Source organism: Euphorbia lathyris, chromosome 5, assembly GCF_963576675.1.
Source record: "Euphorbia lathyris chromosome 5, ddEupLath1.1, whole genome shotgun sequence".
Taxonomy (NCBI): domain Eukaryota; kingdom Viridiplantae; phylum Streptophyta; class Magnoliopsida; order Malpighiales; family Euphorbiaceae; genus Euphorbia; species Euphorbia lathyris.
In genome coordinates this window covers 40,925,807-40,949,335 of record NC_088914.1, presented here as the reverse complement: position 1 = coordinate 40,949,335, position 23,529 = coordinate 40,925,807, and the positions used below count along the sequence as shown (strand labels likewise).

General features: G+C 40.2%; 1 protein-coding gene across 1 annotated transcript; it reads right to left on the bottom strand.

The window, feature by feature from the left end:
- Positions 1-1,555: 1,555 nt before the first annotated feature.
- Positions 1,556-5,841, bottom strand: LOC136229521 (uncharacterized). Its single transcript, XM_066018374.1, has 3 exons — positions 5,471-5,841; positions 2,137-3,432; positions 1,556-2,057 (listed from the first exon to the last, which is right to left on the bottom strand). The coding sequence occupies exons 1-3, from the start codon at positions 5,651-5,653 to the stop codon at positions 1,830-1,832; spliced, it is 1,707 nt and encodes a 568-aa protein (XP_065874446.1). The 5' UTR covers positions 5,654-5,841; the 3' UTR covers positions 1,556-1,829.
- Positions 5,842-23,529: the final 17,688 nt, after the last annotated feature.

Genomic DNA, 23,529 nt, shown 5'->3' with positions numbered 1-23,529 from the left:
CTTGCATATAAATATGAGCCTGTAAATGAACAGCTAGAACAACATACTAAATAGGCCTACCATCAGTTGGATTTCGGCTTGCAGTATTTGGGCACTTAGAACCATTATCATCCTTCAATGGTGGAATTTGGCATTTTTCAGGCTGACCCCTGATTTCTTCTGATACAGACGCATCTTCCTTCCCTTTTGTTGGAGAAATGGCCACACTTGAATCAACCTGATCTTTCTAAGTTCCTGTCACAACATCAATTTTTTGGGTTCCCTGCCACGTAGAGTAACATCATATTATTTGGCCAAAACATTCAACAGTTTGTACAAATTATTCAAAGCGGTGGCAATCTCCAAATAATCCTTTATTGAATCAATCCCCTGTCTTGTATTACCAGGTACAAATTCTGCATCAATAGACGCAGCAGCATCATTTTCATTAAAATTTCTTCTTGGCGGCATTTTCAGTAGGGTCCCATCGAGCGTGCCAAATTGTTTAACGATTTTTTTTATTCTTGTCCGAGCGTGCCAGAAGTTTTGTAGAAAAGCCCCAAAATGTTGTCAAATCTAACTTCTATCAAAGACGATCGTGTGAAAGCTTAAAGGACATAAAAAAAAGCTTAAAGTTCGCAGCTAATGTAGAAGACTGGTATTTGCTGTATTGAAATAACGCCAAGAAATATAAATTGAATTAATTAATCTTAAATTGAATTGACAGGAGAAACTAAGAACTTACAATAATAAAAAATGAATGAAAATAGTAAAAATAACTAAGTTACAGCAAGTAATTAGTCTAAATCTCCATTGAAGAATTTTTGGTATTCTGTCTAGTTTGTGTGATTGTGTGTGTCTTCTTTCCATGAAATCTCCTTTTAAATCTACTCCCAAAGGCATATAACCGTTCTATTTCCCACTACTCCTAAGCTTACGCCATTTTCAACCGCTGGATACTTCATGATTTCACATGTTTAGTATTAAAGTTCCAACTTTTCATAAGAAATATCCGTGATTTGCTAAAGTTGCTCCATAACTGATAAATAAGAAAGTTCCTAATTGCTCCCTTTCTCCAGAACTGCCCAGCAAGGAAGTTTCCAACCGCTCCATTTCTCCACTAATCCACTTTCCGCTCCACTAACTCACTTTCCACTTCCACGATTTTGTTGCTATAAATTTATGAAGTTAATTGGATAATTGCATACTTCAGCCATCATTTTTGGTAAATTACGGAATCCATCTCATACTTCTAATGTCTCACACATTTTGACGAAAAAGATACGATTGATAAAATAACACCAAATTCAAACCAAGTTAAATAGTGTAATTGCTTCCAACCCCATTAATTTTACCAATTTGGACCAAATTAAGTAAATTAATTACAAAATGAACCAAAATTAAATTAAGAGTGAAACAATATGTTATTTTATTATGGGTGCATGTAAAACTATAAGACATAAAAAATTTGAAAATTCATGTTATTTTTGGGTTAATCGACAGTGACAAAACTAGAAATTCATAATTGGAAGACTAATTTGAACTATGCCAGGACGGTGGACATGAAACAGTGGTGTGTCAATGGCGAAACTAGGTGAGAAAAGAGAAGAAGCAAATATTACACACAAGAGTCATTAATGTCTATCACATGATACAACAATGCTTTTTCTTCTCTCCTCTCGTATCGTATGGACAATACAATACAATACAATACAATACAATACAAGAGTGCATTTTTTAAAACAATGAAATAATTGACAACGAGGTCCAATAGCTACATCATATGCTTCTATACTACACACTACGTCATCACATCGCATGCCTGCCTGCATATAACTTACTTAGCCCTTTTAACCTTTTTGGTGAACTGCAATTTGGTGTATGTCCATCTCCTTCAACATCACCGCTCGTCCACAAGAGTCGCAAGGAGCCGTTCTCGATCCACACACACTCTCATGCTCCGATAATCCGTTTAATCGGTCCCTTGCATCCATTGCTGAACTCCCTGCTTGAACCATGTCCCCACAAAACCTGCAGGTTATTAGACGTACCGGACAAGTTGAACCTTGGTGTTGCACCTGCCAACACACATACATTATTATTATTAATACAATGTTGTTCCTTATGAACAAGAACAAAGATTTTTCACTTGCTTACCATTGCTTCCTTCTCAAGGACTACACCGCAAGCACACTGCAGAGGTTCATGGAAAACTTTCATGTGTTTCTCCATTTCTCCATTTTGAAAAGCTTGCCCACATTTCTTACAGTGCATATGGTTTTTGGCCTCCTCAAGCCTCAGAACAATTCCGCAGCCAGCGTGCTGACAAACCATATTATGTCTACTACAATATGCTTCATGTAGTGCTATACTCCTAGACGGTATAAAATGTTTGCAGTTCCTACACTCTACAGTATCAACCTGCATGGAAGATGATGATCCAGCTTGCTGACCCATCTTGAGATTACTATTGTCTTGAACACTCACTGATACTATGTACTTTGTTGTTCCCTTGAAACCATGTATTCCAATGCTGTAACTACCCTCTCCCAAATTCTCATCCTTGGAGCTGAAAATCAAAACCTTTGAACCTACATCATGCGATGACCATTCATGTTGATGTCGAGTTGGAAATATGAGGGGATGCTTAGATAGGTAGACATCAGTATCACCAAAACCAGTTTCTGCGTCTATTTTCACTTCAACTGTGACATCCTTGGAAGCAATTTTTTTCCAAATATCATTATCTATAGAAAATTTATAATACGCATAGTTCCCTTCTTCAATCATTCCAGACTCTGACTTCCCAAGAGTAAGTGGCTTCAATACATGCTGATTCTCAGAAACTGAAGCTGAATCTGAACTAACTATATCAACCTCGATATCTGTTTCCAGTACAGACACACTAGTGGAAGGTTTCAACTCTAGAACCCGTAAGTTATATGTCAGTATCCCATGGTTGAAAGTGATGACATCACCTTGAGAAAGAGTGGCATGCTGTCGAAGGGTTGTTTCAAGCACAGCTTTGTGATTGGGAATGTCTGAAAAGCCAACAACCTCGGGCTGAAGCTTTGCATATGTTCCTTTGGGAAGCCATACATAACGAATCTCAACCAAAGGAGCTTCTGGAGCTCCTAAAGGAAACAGGTTATTCCATACATGAGGAGGAATACCAACAGAAGCTTCGTCTGCAGTGAACTCAAGAACACCTGAGTGGGTTGCCAGCTGCTTTGGGCTAGTGGTCTTCATTTCAGAAGGTACTTCTTGATGGGTCGCACATAATTGGAAATATAATGGTCCCTTGTCAAAAGCACCTTGATCAGACAATTCTTTGAAACAGGAAGGAGGCAATTTAATCTTGTCTCCATTACCCTGAAAAGGAACAGCTTCCAATATACGAGAAAACATGATTCCTCTCCCAACAAGTAAATTCTCTTGCATTTGCTCATCAGCCTGTATAGAATACCAATATTCTCAATGGTGAGCATTGACATTCTAATCAACTTGAAAATTAAAATTGGAACAGAAAAAGAAGCAAGGAAATCTCTTGTTTTACACATGAAACATTTTACCTAAAGATTGTCTATGTAACATAGAGGGCGAGCCTTGGCGCAACGGTAAAACGTTGTTGCCGTGTGACCTGAGGTCACGGGTTCGAGTCTTAGGAGCGGCCTCTTGCCAATTAAATTGGCAAGGGAAGGCTTGCCCCCAATACACCCTTGTGGTGGGACCCCTCCCCGGACCCTCGCTCAGCGGGGACGCGTAATGCGACCGGGCCGCCCTTTACCTTTACTTTATTGTCTATGTAACATCAAGTGCTACCATCTAGCACAGGTACAACTCCAAGGGAGGGGCTGATTCATAATCTATACATATAATTGCTAATACTGTTCAGCTCAAACTCAAAAGCCTCTAGCTATATTACTTCACAGGGTTTCCAAGGTAATATATATACATAGATGCACATACACAAAAAGAGAGTTGCAGACAACCACTGTAAGTGAAATTGTAATTTCTGGGTTAGGTTGAATTGGCATTTTACAAGAGATAACACAAGAAGTCCACATATCATGTTTGGAAATTCATCATAGAAAAGGGTTAATCAATAAACTCCTATTATTAAAATCAATGAAGCAGACCAATTGTATGAAGAGACACTAAAACGCATGCACTAATTTTTGCTGGAGGTAGCGAGTGATTTTGACTGGATAGATTGTGAAAGAACAAAAGTAATGTTAGAAAAAACTGGGTCCAAGTGTGTAGATCCTCTCCCTTCACAATTTTTTGCTTAAATCCTTCTTATACTTCACTTTCACTGCTAAACTTTTTTGCGGCAATTGAGTAAGAAAATACCAAACATCCCCGACAAGGATATATTTACATCGAAGGTAATGTGGCACTTGCTCACTGTCACAATGAAACTTCCATGACAATATAATTACTACATTGTTGTTATTGTCTACCCCCTCCAGTAAATTTGGAAGCTTTTGACCTCAACTGTTTCACCAAAATTCCCATAAGAATATATTGTAGTTTTCTTATTAACCCCACTAGAATCAAAATCCTTATCCCCACTATCTCGTCCAACTCTTAGACTTTGTTACTCATGTATCGATTGTGATGGCCCATCATTCCTTTTCATATTTGGGTGTGCTTATCTCAATTAATAGTTTGAATTCATTTTATAACCTCAAGTCTCAACCAAATCTGAACATCAAAGAACACAAAATGCTATAACTTCTTCTCCTTCTTCAACAACAACAACAAAAAAAAAATAATAAAAAAAAAAAAGAAAAAACTAATTACACCTTTTCATCTTTCATTTTTTTTCTTTTCTGCTAACTTATATTTCTTCTCTTCCAGTTATGCACAAAACAAATCAATATCGAGCATCAAATTTAAAAAAATTTGACATTTCCCTCCTCTATTTAGCTATTTAACTTGAGACAATTTACCCTTTTTTTCTTATAGGTGATCCAGTTCCTAAGTAATTATCAAATACCAATCACATTTGCTGGATTAATCAGTTAATTTAGCACTTCAATTTGTGAGTTCTAATATAGTCAATAGATAAGTTGATTGTTGAAAACACAAATTATAGATTGTGCATCTTTGCCTTACTTAAATTATATTCTGAATTGACTTATGGGCACTGGTATAAACTTGAAAACTTCAAAATAAAAGGAGGTGACTAGAAATAAGACAGTCTCAACAAAATGAGAATGATGCAAAATGCATCAGTAGTCAGAATTGAGTCTGCTAAAGAAAATAACATCATACAATATCAGAACAATCAGTAAATTTACATAATCACCAAAACCTAATCAGGAAGAACACTAACTCATAATAATCATCCATTAAAAAAATCACAATCTAATAAAAGCAAGAAAATAAAAGGTAATGAAACTAAGTTTATATAATTTAAGAGGATTTGAAGTTTCAAGAGCAGAGAAATAAGATTTGAATGAATGGGTAATGAGAGAAATTGGACCTTGAGCTGGGCTTCAATAGCTTCAAGCCTACGAGATCTCTGTACGGCTTCAATGGCCTCTCTTTGTTTCTTAGCTTCTTCTTGTGCCTTCTTCTCTCTCTGAAGCTTAAATCTGGCTTTCTCTTTCCTATCTTTCTGTTCTCTCTCGAGCTTCTCTCTCGCCCTTCTAAGTTCAAAATCCATAATTTTATATCTGCCTTTGGGTGAAGGATGACGAATCAAGTGTATGGGAATGAAAGAATTAAGAATCTATGCACATATATAAGAGTTTGGTCGGTGGGATTGGAAGACGATGGTGTTCCCAACTTTTCCGATGGGAAGGGAGTTGCCTTGCCTTACGGGAGAAGTATTGTTAAGCTTGGATTTTGAAATTCCAGTTCCAGAAGCATCTGGCTGGGCCTGTTAATCCCTAGTAGCCCAAAACTAAGCCCGATATGAACAGATTCGCGCCGTTGACCATGACGTGGTGCGATTTGACCCAAATTTATTTTAGTTTTCTTGCCGCAGAAAAGAAAAGGACATAATAATATTATATTAGCTCTGCTCAGCCCTGCCCTTTCTCTTCTACACAGCAATTCGGAATGGTCCACCGCCTGCTGATGCTTCTTTTAATATTGAGATAAAGGTTGAAATTTACTACTAATAACAGTTTTTTTAAAAATTGAGGTATATCACTTTTTTTTTAAAGGGAAATAAAATTAACGAGTCCCAATAAATTAGATTACCATTTAGAATTTTAACATTTTTTTAGTGAGTTGTTTACTTATGATAATAAACAAGAGTTAAGTTATAATTATACGAATTCAATTAGTAATTAGTAATTAAGAATTAAGAATTTCCTCTCTCTTGTTGAGGGTTACTCTTCCGTTTACCACAACCGCCACACCACCGCAATACCTATCTCGTCCCCTTTGACATCTTCTGAGTCATTTGACTATGGAGTTCGTCGCAGAACAAATCGCCAAGATTACATTAGAGGAGGAGAATGCGTCAGGTCTCATGTTACGTATGAACGATGTTTTGGAGAATCAATTCCCCCTGTTGTGGAGCCTGGTGGGTTCCTTTCTGACTGACAGAAATGTGAAGCATTGTTTATGAAAAACGCTTTGGCCGAGCTCTAGCGCCTAGCGAAAGGGATGTGTATCCAATACCTTGGGTCAAACCTATTCAGGTTTGAATTCTACCGCCCTTTGAACGTGAACGTATTATTCAAGGTGGTCTGTGGACATACGAACAACAATTATTGCTTACTCGACGAGTGGATGAAGGCCAGAATCCACATGAATTGGCACTAGCTGATGCAGACTTTTGGGTACTAAATTACGAGTTGCCTTCAGGTTTTATGTCCGAGAATGTCGCTATCAACATTAATAACTTTCTAGGATTGTTTCTTGATTCGGATGTGAATAACTATTCTGGGCTAGGAAAGACGTATATGTGCATTCGTGTGTCTGACAACGTGTTACAGTCTCTAAAGTGGAAAATGAAAATGTATTCTCATGGGTTCACGTTAAGTATGAGCATCTCCTTATATTTTGTTTCTTTTGTGGTCGTATAGGGCACTCTGATAAGTTTTACTCGGCCTTATTGGAGGTTGCTGAACCAAACAAAGCGGAGAGGGCTTATGGAACCTAGCTAAGAGCCCTGAATCATCGATCCATAGTGCAACCACAATCACGTTTCCTGATGTTCTCCCCGCCTGTGCTCAATGCCCCTACGAAATGGATATTGATATTGGCACCCATATACATCGAGCATCAACAGGGGTGACTGATGCTCGTAAAGTATATAACATTTAATAGGACAAGTGTATCCTATCGCAACAAGTAATATTGTGCTAAGCACGAGATCGAACCACAAAATAATTAAATCTACCTAGAGTGATCTAATTGTTTAGAGGGTTGAATGATAGTTTGGGTTTTTGATAATTAACTAATTGAAATAACAAAATAAAGTGAACAATTGACGGGGTAGAAGGTGAATTAATGGAAGGCACAACCTAGGTTGAGGAATCCTTTGATTAAATCCTATGTATGGGTTTAGGGAGTTCAGATTTATGTTCTACCAGTGATTGACGGTAATTGCCCTAAGTGAAAGACAAATGTGATCAGTATTCGTCTATCCTATTCACATGCATTCGGGTGACAGCTTGATTAGGCATATACCCTAGGTCATACAAAGCATTAGGTTCTTTGGCAACTAAGGCTAAAGCCGTAGCCCAGCCACGAAGCCGCACTCCTAGTGGTCTCTAGCGAGGTCAGGTTTACACAGATTCAGTATAGATAATTCCATGGTCAGGTTCTTATCTATCTATAATCCTATTTAATCTCAGGGTCACAGGCATTAAGCATATTATATACATAAACATGCTAGTTGATCATTATCAATGTTCATTCTAGCATAAATTCTGTTCCTAACAATTTATAGGCAATAAACATGCATAAACTGATCAATCAAAGGTCCTAGATCCCTAATCATACATATTCATACAATCAATTTCATCCCCATCCCAAATTGGATGAGGATCAGTTCATAGACAAACCAGTCATAGAAATAGGCATATATGAATAATGGAAAAAGCTTCAATTAAATATAAAAGGAAAAGATAAGAGGGAGAGATAGAAATCCAAAACCCGCTTGTCGATTCTGATTACAAAAATAGAAGATGAGGAGCTTCTCCCATCAATTGTTCTTCAATAAGAAATAAAAACAGAAATAAACCTAATATAAAAAGCAGGAAAAGCTAAACTAAAAAATAAAAATCTACATTGTGATGACTCTTAAGGAATCCGTCTCCCCGAATAATGAAGATCAACTCCCTATTTATAGAGTTAGGGAGAAACCCTAATATCTCCAGGGGCGAAATAGGCATTTACAAAAAGTGTTTTAATGGGCTTCTGGACCCGATCCGCAGATTTCAGCAAGGGGGAAGGCGCTGGTGCGCCTTCCCCTGCCTCGTCTCATCGAGACAAGGCCTGTCTCGACGAGACGAGGGCCTGTCTCGACGAGACGAGGGCCTGTCTCGACGAGACAGGTCCCATTTGGGGGATTAAACTCCAGTTTTTATCCTTTTGAGTCCCTGGGCTTCTGAAAGATGCTCTAATGGTCCCTGACGAATCCCAAAAGTGCTCCGATGGTCCCTGAAAAGTCCGGTAATTCTCCAATAGGCTTTGGTCTGGTTCAGAAATGCACGAAAGGTCCCTGAAAATCCATGAAAACACTGAAAATGCCATAAATAAAGGAAATTATTAATTCTAACTAAAAGGTAACAAAATGATACTAAAACTAAAAGGAAATAAAGAAAAAACAAACTAAAATGATCCTAAAAACCCTATACAAATGGGAGCTATCAGTGACTACGCCTCAGACTATACCTCCAAAGATCCCTGTTACTATTGCTACAGATACTTCTGTGCACTCGCTTGGAGAGCATGTGTCTAACTTGATAGGAAAGGATAACAAGATATTAATTGTGCTGCTGCTACACATGTTGAGGATGATGGTATCTTCTTTGTAGATCCCAAGCGTCGGAGATAGGAGGATCATACCAGGGGTACATATGTGTGAGTAGGGAAATTTCCGACCCTAATGATGAGATTATGTTTGCATATGCTCACATATTGCAGGTGGACCGCACATTGCATCACATGGTATCACAAATCGAAACCCGGACTTATTTTTGAGAAACCAGAAGTTTTAATGGGTGGACGATCAGTTACATGGTGTGGCCTATCAGCCATGCATGAGTCATGCCACATCATTAAAATTCCAAAAAAGAATCAATTATGCCACTGGCCAGTCTGTGGCTGATCGGCCATGTCGACAGTTGCGGGATTTTATCCCACAACTGCCTGTCATCATCCCCCCTAACTTGACAGTTGGGGAGAGAGAGGGCTAAACGAGTATACATGCTAAAAATTAGTGATATAGAATAAATAAAACACAACTAAAATGAAGGCCCAGTCGAAAAGAGATAGTGGGCTTAAACCAAGGGCCCATTAGCCTAGTAATGGAATGTGTGACTGAAGCTTCCGATCATATTATAATTGGGATTCATTTAGTGGGGTCAATTGTTCCTAGTTGAGGTCTATGTCAAGGTGATCCTATCTCACTGTATTTATTTCTGATTTGTCTAGAGGGTCTACCAGCTTCGCTGACCTTACTAGAGGATAGAGGATAGCTTCATGGGTGTCATGTTGCTTATACGACACCCAATTTCCCACTTATTCTTCGGTGATGATAGCTATTCATTTTTTCATGCTACGGGGGAGGAAGGCAATATAGTGAAGAATTGCCTTATGCAATATGAGAAAGCCTCAAGTCAGCGGATTAACTTTACAAAGTCTTCCAATTCTTTTAGCCACAATTGTTATGCACATGTATGTTCTCTATTGAGTTATGTGTTTGGTATTTCATTGGGTGTGGTTCATAGTAAATATTTGGGTTTTCTATCACTGGTTGGCTAGAATAAAATGCAAGTGTTTGGCTATATAGAGGAAGGAGTGTTGGTTAGGTTATGCAGTTGGAAATGGAAGTTCTTATCTAGGGCGAGAAAGGAGGTATTGATTAAATATGTCATTCAGGCTTTGCCGAGATATGCTATAAGTTTGTTCTTGTTATCCTACTCGTTGTGTTCTGACCTGGAGAAGATGATGAATTCATTCTGGTGGGGTTCGAGCGGTGGTGAGGGGCACTAGGCTTCACTAGAAGTCTTGGGAGAATCTGTATATGATGAAACAGTCTGGCGGGATGAGATTTCATAATCTCCATCACTTTAACATGGCACTTTTGGCGAAATAGGGGTGGCGACTGCTTACATGCCCGGATTCACTTGTAGCACGTATTTATAAGGCCATGTACTATCCAAACTCTTCTTTCTTATAGACTAAATTGAAGGACAACCCGAGTTTTATTTGGTAGAGTATCATCGAATCTTAAGGCACTAATTCTATATGGTGCATATCATGTAGGGTATGAGTATAAATATTAACATTTGGGAGGATTCATGGCTGCCCGGCCCGATTAGTCCTTTTGTGAAAGTGCGTGCCTCAATAACTTCTCCACTACCTCGGTCGATATTCTAAAACTAGCGGACATAGGATGTTGATATCCTTCATGGGTTTTTTAATTCCTGAGACATCGATTTGATCCAAATGATCCCCTTGAGTTTTCATGACATTGGTGACTCCTAGAGCTGGTAGTGGGATATAAAAAGCAAATTTAGTGTTAAACATGCTTATCATAAACTGCATATTGATCATTGTATGTCCATTCTGCGTGTTCTTGGTGTTGATTGGAAAGCAGTCTGGCGCCTCTATTTGCCCCCGAAGGTTAAATCTCTCATCTAGCATTCACTTGCCAATTGTTAAGGCGCTGGCTAATCGTCACGTGGTTGTGGATATCAACTGCCCGAGGTGCTCAAATATGGAGGAAGACACGTTTCATGCTTTGGTTGGCTGTATCCATGTTTGTAGGATATGGCAACATTCTCCTTTTGGAGATATTAGGACGGGTTGTTATAACTTTAGGGATTTTTATGCCCGGATTAACAACACCCACTTCAAGGCTGAAGTTGAGCTTGTGGTGGTAGTATGCTGGCCGCTCTAGCTAGATAGGAATGACAAGGTTTGGCACAGCAGGTGTCACCTCCTTCATTTATGTTCTCTCCCGCCTTGTCATTTCTCATAATGTGGAAGTCTGCTTAGGTTAATCTCCACCCAGTTACTGATCGGTATATTGATCCCTAGGTATGATCCATCCGCCGAGATTATTAAGGTGAATGTTGATGGTGCCACATTCTTGGTCTTAGGCAATGCAGGGAATGGGTTTGTGGCTCGGGCATCGGATGGTAGTTTTATTACTGCTGCGAATAGTGCTCTTCAATGCCAATCAGATGCATTTCTCCTTGAGGCCCTCTCTTATCGCAAAGCATTAAGTTGGATTAAGGCGGGTAGGATAATATTCAAGTTGAATTGGATTCACAACTTGTCGTATATGCTTGGTTGCGTAAAAGTGAAAGTAATTCTAGTATTGATATTATTATTGGTGATTGTAAATCCTTGTTACATGATATAGGAAATTGTTCTGTCAATTTTGTTCATCGTTCAGCAAATCATACGGCCTATGTGTTTATATGGGCGATTACTTTTGTGTCTGATCGATGAGTGTGAATGTCTCATCCATTCTCATTTTCTTGTAACACTATTGCTACTAATCTCTAATAAATTGTTCTGTTTACTGTTAAAAAAATATTAATGAGTCCCAATCGAGCAAAAATTTACCACGATAGGTAAAACAAAACTCGGAATATGACTAAACACAATGGGACAAGAGGTAAAATGGGAAGAATATGTAAAAGCTTGAGCCAACATGTTAGATTGTCGCCTTATCAAATGGACTAAATAAGAGCCATTTTGAGATGATAGCTCCCAACAGTGAAAGATCACATCACCAAGATCCATAGATCAGAAACAATGTTTTGAAAACCGGACCGGACGTTGAACCGGTGAGACAACTGGTTCAAGGTTCAATAGGTTCAACCGGAATGGTTCAACCGGATAAATAAATAAATAAATATATATATAAAAAATAAAATGATGTTTCATTGAACATAAAAGTAAAAATTTCATACATATAATAAACAATTCTTAAGTTAACATATTAATTAAAAATTAAAAATTCATACAGATAATATAAAAATTCACACATCGATAACCAATCCTTAATTTAACACATTAATTAAAAATTCACACATCTAAAATCAAACCCATAGTTTAACACAATATTAAGATTAAAATTAAATTAATTAACACCAATTATTAAAGAGGTTGTTCTCTACCTAATTTTTAAATTTTTTCCTTAATTCAATATGTTTTTCAAAAAATGGCAAAAAACCAGGGTCAATCCGGTTCACTGGTTCAATACCGGTTCGCGATTCAACCCCGGTTTGATGCGGTTTAATATAGTTGAACCTGTATAGCTAAAACCGGACCGGACACTTGACTGGTTCGCGGTTCGACCGGCCGGTCCGGTCCGGTTTTCAAAACACTGATCAGAAATAGGAGAGTTGAGAGCGTTAATGATGAGTTCAATGTCGGTTTAAAAAATAACATCTTGCAGTCCCTGCACAGGGTGGGCCCTAGGCAAATTAAGGAATAAAGGCCCCTACCCTATAAAAAAAGTTTGTGCGTAACAAAATTTTCCAAAAGTCGTTTTTTAAATAACAATTTTTTTTCCATTCGTATCACTATTCTACTATTGCTATCGTCATCAATAAAAATATCTTCTGAAAATCACCTTTTACGAGTTCACTTTCAATACATGATAAATAGAAAAGTATTTTATTAGTAATTATACGATATGTTTTATTACGCTCACTAAATACAATTGTTTATCCAAAATAAAAAAAAATGTTTCACAATTTCTTTAAATTATGGATTAAACTCCTATTTGACCCATGTACATTTAAAATTTTATCGTTTGGCTAATAAGGTATTATTTTATAACATTTGTTCCTTGGGGTATTTTCATAAGGGACATTTAACTCATTTTGGATAAAAAAAACTAACCTATTTGTTAAATTTTTTGCCAATAATTTTTTTTATTGCATTTTTCTATATAGACATAATATTAATTATTTAGACCCTTTAAAACCTAAATAATTTTAGAGCTTTTTACATAAATATCTCAATTGGTTACAAAATTACAATTAAATCATATTATCAAAATTACTTTTCAATATGTCATTATTTTTCATATATAAGAAATAGAGTATGATTTTTTACCTTAAGTAAAAAAATTTAGACTTCAATTCATAAATTCTAAACTTTAGTAAATATATTTTGTGATGGGGGGACGCGTCCTGCGCTTGGTGCTCTGGGAGTGCCGGCCGCGCAAGCAGGGTATTCTTTGCGGCTTGCGCAGGCCGCGCTGGCCGCGCAGGCCGTGCTTGCCGCGCAGGCCACGCAGGCCGCGCAAGCCGCGCAGGCATTTGTGCCGGGGGACTTAAGTCTTTTACTTCCGGGACAAACTATGGATGGTGTTTCATCCCCAGGCACTCGGGTTACTCAGGGCCAGCATGCCCAAGGTTATCAAAAGGATGGGGGAGCTCCCTCCTGGAGGGATAAGTTGTTAGGGGTGGTGGAGGAGGAACCCATGATGGAGGAGGATACTTTTGAGAACGATGATGGGGATTTTCTCTCCGATTCCGATTCTGAGGATGGTCAGCCTGAGAACCCTTTGTGTCCTAGGATCCGTCTTTCCTTAGAAGACAAGCGGGTCATGAGATCCAAGTGGAAATTGGCATTAATTGTCACTGTTTTGGGGAAAAGAATCAGTTTCAACTACTTTGCCCAGAGGATTCAGGCTCAATGGGCTAAGAAAGGGAAGGTTACCATCACTGACCTTGATAATGACTATTATGTCATTAGATTCACAAGGGCTGAGGATTACAATGCGGTGGTCAATGGTGGACCGTATATTATCTCCAATCATGTTTTGGCTCTGAGACCTTGGGTCCCAAATTTTGACCCCCATGACTGCTCTGTTAACAGAATCCTTACTTGGGTTAGGTTCCCAGGCATTCCTCTTGAATACTATAGTGATAGATTCCTGAACAAGATTGGTAGCCTGGTTGGTAAGGTCCACCATGTCGATAAGACTACCATTGGGGCAGTAAGAGGCAAGTTTGCCAGGGTCTGTATTGATATTGATCTTGCTAAGCCTCTTCTTTCTCAATTCTGTATTCAGAATAAGGTTTTTCATATTGAATATGAAGGTATACATAATATCTGTTTTGAATGTGGTATGTTTGGCCATACATTTGAGGGATGTCCTAAGAAGAGGAAGGAGGCGGAGGAGTTGATGCAACCTATCATAGGTGGAGCTGAGAAAAGTCAGGGGGAAGAAAGGAGTTTTGGGCCATGGATGCTGGCCAAGAGGTCAGTGAGAAGGAAGCCAAGTGCTAATGTCAGTTCTATTCATCCGCCAGATATTAGTCGGAAGATGACTACGCTCCAGATTGCCCCTGAGATCAAGGTCAGACCCCCGGATATCAAGAAGAGGAGTGAGGCTGGTGTGGTCTCAGCTTCTGGCTCGGGGTCTAGGTTCGGTGTCTTGTCCCTGGAGGAAGGTCGGGAATCGGACTCTTCCAATGAACAGATTGATTTGAGCATGCCTGGTCTGGAATCGGTCGAGCCTGTTTCTAGTCGGGGTAAATCTATTAATCCCCTCTTTGTCTCTGATGCTAAGGATAAAGGGAGCTCCCAGTCTCACCTTTCTACAGGGGAAGGGTCGAGTAGTAAGGTTGTTTCTCTGAATCCTCCTGTGGATGCTCCTATTGGAAAAGCTATAGGAGTGAGTAAGATGAACATGAAGAAACTTAAAGTGAAACCTAAGAAGAACCTTAATGGGTTAGACTCTTGGGCTAAAAGGGGACCTTCTGGGACTTCCTCTAGGCTCTCAGGAGCCCCGAATAAATACCTGATCTAGGGTTTGGGCTTGTGTTAGTAGTCTTCCTTTCTGATGGATTTCTTTGTTTGGAATGTTAGAGGTGCGGCGAGCAAGGCAACCCGCATTCATGTTAATGATCTTATTAAACAGTTTAACCCCTCCCGTTTTGTTCTTCTAGAGACCAAGGTCAGTGGAGCCAAAGCAGACGAGGTGGTTAGAAAGTTTAAGAATTGAAATTGTGTCAGATCGGAGGCTACTGGCCGGGCTGGGGGGATTTGGCTCTTTTGGAAGCCAGGTCTTGTTAATATTGATATTGTTAGTATGGACTGTCAGTTCATTCATAGTAAGGTGTGCTACCCTGGTAATAAACCTTTCTTTGTTACCTTTGTTTATGCCGATCCTGTTCTTTCTAATCGTACAAGGTTGTGGGAGATCCTTCATTCTATTAGCTCTATCATGGTGGAGGCTTGGTTGGTGGCCGGGGATTTTAATGATATTGCCCTTTTAAGTGATCAGAGAGGAGGGGGTAATCATTATGTGAACCGGTGCCTTAACCACAAGCGTAGTATGGATCTGTGTGGGCTTTCAGACCTGGGTGCTGCTGGCCACAAATTTACCTGGAAAAGAAATAGCTTGTTTGTGAGGTTGGATAAGGTGTATGCTAATGTTGTGGCTATCTGTAGGTTTCCTGAGGTCAAGGTGCTGAATCTCCCCTTCCGTCACTCTAACCATTGCCCTATCCTCATTAATTTGGTCAAAGGTAACCGGCTGAAAGGTAATAGACCCTTTAGATATCTTGTGGCTTGGGATTCTCATCCCGACTTTAGGAATTTCGTGAAAACCAATTGGCATCCCCACTCTGATGTTCTCCTCGCTGCTGAGGAATTCAGAAGGAAGGTGGTTGTTTGGAATAAAGACATATTTGGCCATATTATCAGGAGGAAGAATAAACTCTTGAGGAGGATGGAAGGCGTTCAGCGTTGCTTGGAGGCTCGTTTCGACCATAGCTTAAATGGTCACCTTAGAGCTCTCCAGAACGAGTTGGAAGCTGTGCTTAGACAGGAAGAGCTTCTTTGGTTCCAGAAGTCTAGGAAGGCCTGGATTCAAGACGGGGATCAGAATACCAGGTTTTTTCATCTCTCTACGATCATTAGGAGACAGAGGAATAGGATTGATGCTATCAAGGACGCTAGTGGCGAGTGGATTTTTGAGGAGGAAGACATTCGTCGCTCAGCCCTTGATTTCTACAAGGACCTGTTTAGAGAGGAAGCTGTGGACTTGGAGAGTGCCCACTCTGGTATTTCCTTTCCTCGTTTGGGGGAGGAGGCTATTAAAGATGCTTTCCATCCTATTGACCTTAAAGAGATTGATCTGGCCTTCTCTAGCATAGGGTCCACTAAGGCTCCTGGGATTGATGGTATCCCCGCTAGTTTCTATCATAAACACTGGGATACTGTTAAGGAGGGCATATACAGTTTTGTGTTAGGTGTTTTTGGTGGCTCTAATGATATCAGGTCGGTTAATAAAACCCTCATTGTCTTGATTCCTAAGGTTGTTAAGCCTTCCTCCTTCCTCCAGATGAGACCCATCAGTCTTTGTAATGTTTTGTATAAAGCTATTACTAAGATTGTGGCTAATAGAATCCGGAAGATCCTTCCGGATATAATTAGCCAGAACCAAGGGAGCTTTGTTCCTGGTAGACAATTGATGGATAACGTTGTTATTGCCCAGGAGGTTGTCCATTCTATGAAGATTAAGAAAGGTAAGAAAGGGATTGTGGCCCTCAAACTGGATCTGGAGAAAGCCTATAATAGATTGAACTGGAGCTTTCTTCTGGATAGTTTAGCCAAAGCTGGCATCCCGGAGAACTGGAGGATTTTGATTGAGAAGTGTATCTCCTCTCCTGTTTTCCAGGTCATGATCAATGGGGACATGTCGGATGAGTTTTCTCCCTCCAGAGGAATTCGTCAAGGAGATCCTATGAGTCCCTTCCTCTTTGTTATTGCCATGGAAAGACTGCCTCACCTGATCCAAGAGGCGGTGTGCAAAGGGACTCTCCACCCTGTTTCTATCAACAGACATTGCCCCCTATTACCCATTTACTCTTTGCTGATGACGTCATGCTTTTCGTTGAGGGTAATGAGGAGCAAATTAAAACAGTTATGGATATCCTTGATTGTTTTTGCAAGGCTTCTGGCCAGAAGGTTAACATCCAAAAGTCCCGTATGCTTTGTTCCAAAAATATGGACAATAGCTTGTGCAGAAGACTGAGTGAGCTCTCTGGCATACCTCTGACGAACTCTTTGGGGAAGTATCTTGGGGTTCCTCTTCACAGTGACAGGGTTTCCAAAACCTCTTTCAAGGATATTTTGGACAAAACTAATGGTTTGTGTGCTAGCTGGAAAGCTAATTCTCTTTCCCTTGCAGGTCGCCTTACCTTGATCCAGTCAGTTAACTGCGCTGCTCCGAACCACATCATGCAGGCCTGTAAGCTTCCTGAGCCTGTCCTTAGTGACCTGGATAAGATAAATCGGCGTTTCCTGTGGGGTGAGTCTGGAGATGGGAGAAAGGTTCACCTGGTCCCGTGGAAGGAAGCTTGCCAGCCTAAAAATAGGGGGGGTCTTGGTATTAGGCAGGCAAAGGACAATAATAAAGTCCTGTTAATGAAACTTCTTTGGAGAATGTGGCAATGCCCCTCCTCCCTTTGGGTCCGTCTCTTGTGCGGGAAGTATCGGAAAGATAGAATCTTTGGTGGCCCGAAGGAGAGGGTTGTTAGCTGTTCCTTCCTCTGGAAAGGGCTCAGTGCCGTGTTTGCTGAATTCTGTACGGGGATTGGCCTGGAGGTGGGTAATGGTAGATCTATTAGCTTCTGGTATGACACCTGGATTGGTGATAAACCGCTGATTGATGTGTGTAATGCCCCTCCGTCGACTGATCTCCTTTCCTGGAAAATTGCTGATGTGGTGGACTCGGAGGGAGACTGGATCTGGTCAAAGTTCGACTCTTTCTTTAGTCTGGAGACCCTTCTTAACATTAGAGGAGTGAAGATTAGCAATCAAGAGGAGGATAAGGATAGACATTACTGGGCCTTGACGAATAATGGTACTTATTCTTGTAAATCGGCCTATGAAGCTTTTACCCCTAATAGGGCTGATCCTCCCTTGGAGATTTGGAAGTCCATATGGTCCCTCAAGATCCCTTACCGTATCAGGAGCTTCCTTTGGCTGGGTATCAAAGACAGGCTCCTTACGAATGCAGATAGACACAGAAGGCACTTGACTGAGTCTAATGCCTGTAGTAGATGCAGAGGCAATGTGGAAACCTTGTGCCATGCCTTGAGGGATTGCCCAAATAGTAAGAAGATCTGGGAAGGGATCCTCCCTCATCACATCCTCCCTTCCTTCATGGCCTTTTCTGAAGGGGACTGGTTCTCTCAAGGAGCCAAGGGGAACTTGCTGGCCAACATGGAGCACGGTGCCATCCTCTTTGCTATTACTTGTCACCAAATCTGGAAGTGGAGGAATGAAGAATTATTTGCGGGTAAGGCTGTCCTTATTCCTGATTTACTGTTTTTCTTCTCGAAGAAGCTCTTTGTTATTACTAAAAGCTTTGAAAGAGATTCCCTTGTTCGCCCCTCCCCGGATAAAGAGATCCTGCTAGTTGGCTAGAGTAAGCCTAGAGAAGGGTTTGCTAAGTTGAATACTGATGGCTCATGCCTTAGCAATGGCAGAATTGCTGCTGGAGGAGTTCTTCGGGATGCTGGTGGCAATTGGATGGCGGGGTTTACCCATAACTTGGGGACGGGCTCCTCCTTTTCTGCGGAGCTCTGGGGTATCTTGTCAGGTATTAAACTCGCCATTCGCATGGGTGTTAAAAAGCTCTCGGTGGAATCTGATAATCTGGAGGCTATTAAAAGGATTTCAGATAGCCAGGCTGTTTGTCTGAAGAGCCAGAATCTCATCAAAGCTATTTTAAGGCTTCGTCCTGCCTTTGAGTATCTTAATTTCTCCCATATTTTTAGGGAGCAAAACCGCGTGGCGGATCGCTTAGCAGCTGCTGGGCATGGGAGAATGTTAGGTGTTTCTACCCTCTCTGTTCCTCCTTCTTTTCTTTTGCCTTCTCTCCTAGAGGATAGGATTGGGGTCAGCCTTCCTAGACTGATCCCGGTGTAGGTTTTTTGTTGGTTTTGTTTTTTTCCTTTCCTTTCTTACCAAAAAATAAGTTCTAATCTTTAAAGCTCGGACCTAAAGGTCGGAGCCAGGACCTAAAGGTCGGAGGGGCTAGACCGTCTACAAAAAAATGGGTTAAGGTGTAAAAATACACCTAATGTTTTGGGCTAGGAGCAACTTTACCTCTAACCTCTAAAATGGTGCAATTTAACCCCTAACGTCTAAAATGGTGTAATTTTACCCCTAACGTTGGTAGCAAAGAGCAATTTTATCCATAACGTTGATAATATTATAAAACACAAATATTTTTGTTCGTTATTCTGCACTAATTGCATATCAATTCGTTCTAAAAAAGATTTCATGTTTTTTTATAATTTAATAATATAATTGGAGATTAATATTTATAAATTCGGTGAATTTTTTGATTTTTTTTTGTCCAATTGGTACAAAAGACAGTATATTTTTTTTTTCATATCTCGTAATTTGTTACTGATAAAATAACATACGCGTGAAGTGTAGATGACAAGATTCATGACCGAGAAGACAGTTTGATGAATTATTCTCAAATTGACCCAATTTATAAACGTTAGGAATAAAATTGTTATTGGTTTCCAACGTTAGGAGTAAAATTGCACCATTTTAGAAATCTCTAACAAAAACAACATATTAATAATTTTCAAATAAAATTGTAAATTAAAAATCACTCAAAAGAATCTCCAATTTAGCAATCCCTATTAAAAATCATAAATCTTACTTGGAAGTTAGAAGATGAGTGAGAATAAAAAAATAATTGAGTGAGGGAAAATAAGAAAAGCTTAAGAAAATAAGGAGTAATATAAGAATTTTTCCTATATGTTGGTTTTTCTTATTTTCCCGGATGGGAAATAAGAAAGTGGCAGATGGAAAGGGTATTTTTGCCCTTTCCATCTGTTATATTTTTTTTAATGAAAACAGCCCAAAACGACGTCGTTTTGGGCTGTTTTTACTTAAAAAAAATATAACAGATGGAAAGGGCAAAAATGCCCTTTCCATCTAACACAGAAGAAGACCAGTTAGGTCTTCTTCTTCAGCCCTTCAGCCGCCATGGCTGGAGGGGCTCCAGCCATGGCGGCTCCGCCACGGAGCCAGGGAGAAAACCCTATCCCTAGGGTTTTCCGGTGAGGCCGGAGGGTCGGCCGACCCTCCCCGCCCCCTCTGGCTCCGCCCCCTATGTCCGTGCATATGGTAGACTAGGGATATAAGTTGTCGTCTCTGCAAAAAAAAAATCCATTATTATGATCTCGTAGCACAATACGCATCTCTAATGGATGAAAGGAGAGTTGTGTCCGTGTTACATTTGAAACTACCAAGTTGGGTAGATCTGCACCGAAGATGATACACAACTGAAGAATTGCAGCGATTCTATAGCCTAAAACACCATCTGCCTAACGGTAACAATCTCATTATTACAAAGCTTTAAATTTTGACGACGTCATAAATTCCATTAGGAACTTTCCTATGATATCCTCATTACCCAGAAGGCATAAACACAAGAAGTAAGGGTATCCAAACCATGAAAAGTAACGACCTTTTCAGGGACTTCCGCTTTCCAGATTCTAAACCAGGTGTGTATTAGGCTCAATAGATTCAATAGCAAGGGGATAAGCACTTTTGACTGAATATGCCATATTAAACCAATACACAGTGTCACGACCCGCCTAAAGTCATCCGAAGGAAGGCCTGAACGAAATGCCCAAAGGGCTAAGAGAAGCGGTCCAGGGGCAAAACGGTCATATTACTGTTCATCGGGACGATGCGGGACATGCTGGTGGACATCGGGCCAATCTTATGTGCAGGTGTGCACAAGGCAGCCGGGCAGCGGGCCCGTGCCTGCCGGGGGAGAATTTGGCCAAGAGAAGGTCCCCCCTATAGTGTGCCTTATACCAACTTGGGTCACACTGTCGGTGGATATTGGCAAGCCCCATACACCACAAGCTTCCCACAATGGGTGTTAAAGGATTCCAAATGTCTTCATATTTGGTACGTATATCCTTGGGGTCAATATGGACCTATGATCTTTGGGAAGTGCGGGGAAAATATTAAGCATGGCAAAAATTGCCATGGTGGAGAAGTACGGGCCCGAGCTGGAGCCGTCGGGCCCGTGTGCGTGTGAGCAGACACATTTAGCCTCTGTTTGTGCGGGGCAAGCAGGCAGCAGGCCGAGGGACTGCCAGGAGACGCGAGCGACGGCCAGGAGCTGCGAGGAAGCCCGCTGACAGAACCTCAGGTTGTCGAGCTACGGGCCCAGAAAATTCCAGACGGGCCTGGAGCGTGCCAGAACGGGCCAGAAACTTTCGAAACGTGCCAGATTTGTCCGGGGCGTGCCGAAATGTGCCGGAACGTGTCGGAATAGTCCGGAATGTGCGGGAATGGTCTGGGAAAACTTCTAGGGACATCTTAGAAATGTCCCAACCTTTTTTAATGTTTCTTATTTGTACTTTTTCTAGATTTTTCTAGGCTTTTATTTGTGTAAAGTGTTCTAAAACCTTCCTAAGTTGCCTATAAATAGGAGGGAAGGGTTCATTTGTAAAAAAATACACAAGACACAAAAGTGTAAGCAAGTGTGAGTGCTTCTTTGTGTTCTAACCTTTGTAAAGCATTCTTTCTCAATAAAGAGTGTTTTCCTCACTTAGCATTTATGCAAGATCCTAATCTTCCGCTGCATAATGTTGCCTAGCGTACGAGCTAGCAATCAAGGTTAAGGCTGAACTAGTAATCGGGGTGAAATTACTAGTGCCGCACGGTCGACAGATAGTCAAGAGGCTGTGTCCGTGACAACAGATAGGGAAGCTTGACAATTTCATGCACATACCGCTCCCAAAACCACTCTTCCACAATTTCTATGTCCCAATCCAACGACTTAGGGATAAAGAGATCACAAACTTTAAGATTTTCCAATCCATGAATCATTGTTTTGGTAGGATCCTTAAGCTAAGGTTCACTTCAAACATTAACACATATGTGGTCTCTTATTTTCCACCCATAGACTTCTTTAAGTACAAATTGAGAACTCCAAATGATCCTCCATATATAACTCACGGGGAGGCCCCTAAAAGAGTTCCTTGAAAGTCCCATTTATGATAGTATTTAACTTTGAAGATCCTGTTGACAAAAGAATTTAGTTCGGTAGTTAAGTGCCACGCTTGTTTCCGCAACATAGCTAAACTAAAGGTTGTGAAATTTTTGAAGTTTATATCATCATTCCTCTTAGAGGTACATAACATATCCAAGGACATCCAGTTTAAACCCTATTTGTCTGTTTTTTATTACCCCACCAAAAAGAATTCAGCATGCGCTGTAGTTCCTCAATTGTAGAGACATGAAGAAGAAAAACACTCATAAAATAAATAGGTATTGCTTATCAGATGAACGAATAAGGAGAGCTCTTCCTGCTTTAGATAGAGATTTTCCCTTCCAATGTTGAAGCTTCTACTAAAGACGATCCAGAAAATAGGAAAAATTTGCTTTCTTCTTCTGACCTACAAGAGAGGGTAGGCCCAAGTAACGCCCAATATTAAACTGATAATAGGCACCCAAAATATATAAAACTGCAAATTCAAGTTTTGGTGCAACATTTTTTATGTATATAATCCTAGATTTCTGAAAATTGATAGCCTGGCCCAAAGCTGCAGTATAAGTTAAGAGAAAGTGTTTAAGAGCATGACATTCATCGATACTGGCCCTGCAAAAAAGAAAAGTCCCATCGTAAAAAGGAGGTGGGAAACGGGAGGATCTCCTTTTCCAATACGAAAGCTATGAATCCTTCATTTCCTTTCTAGATCAAAAGAAAGTGCCAATAGGCCCTCAACACATATTGAGAATATATACAGTGAAAGTGGCCCCTTGATGGAGACCCCGTTGAGCTTCAATAGGACCAACCAACTGATTATTAACTTTTACTGAGGATCGAACTGTCGTAACACATAACATCATAAGACCAATCCATCGTACAACAAACCCCAGCTTAAGCATAATGGCATGAAGGTAGTTCCAATCTATCTTATCATAAACTTTACTGATATTCATTTTCAGAGCAACATCTTCATGGTTCTTAGCTACATTTTTATTCATGCCATGAATAACTTTAAAGGAGATTAACACATTGTTATGGGTAGAACGACCCTTGATAAATACCTACTGCGTCTCAGATATGACTTAGGGAAGAACAAATTTCACTCGATTAGCAAGTATCTTAGCAACAATTTTATAGAGAACATTACATAAGGAAATAGGCCTCAGAGCTTTCATGGTAACCGAATTGTCACATTTAGGGTTAAGGGAAATAATAGAGTCCTTGAGGAAATGAATCGTGATTAAGCCAAGAAAGCATGCAGCAAACACAGCATCTCCAAGAATATGCCAACATTTATGGAAGAAAATAGGATTGAAACCATCGGGTCT

Excerpts from the sequence above, each read along its gene's own strand:
- LOC136229521 (XM_066018374.1), bottom strand. The coding sequence starts at position 5,653 with ATGGATTTTGAACTTAGAAGGGCGAGAGAGAAGCTCGAGAGAGAACAG. Across the intron at positions 3,433-5,470 it reads CTATTGAAGCCCAGCTCAAG|GCTGATGAGCAAATGCAAGA; the intron begins GTCCAATTTCTC and ends TATTCTATACAG. Across the intron at positions 2,058-2,136 it reads TCCTTGAGAAGGAAGCAATG|GTGCAACACCAAGGTTCAAC; the intron begins GTAAGCAAGTGA and ends GTGTGTTGGCAG.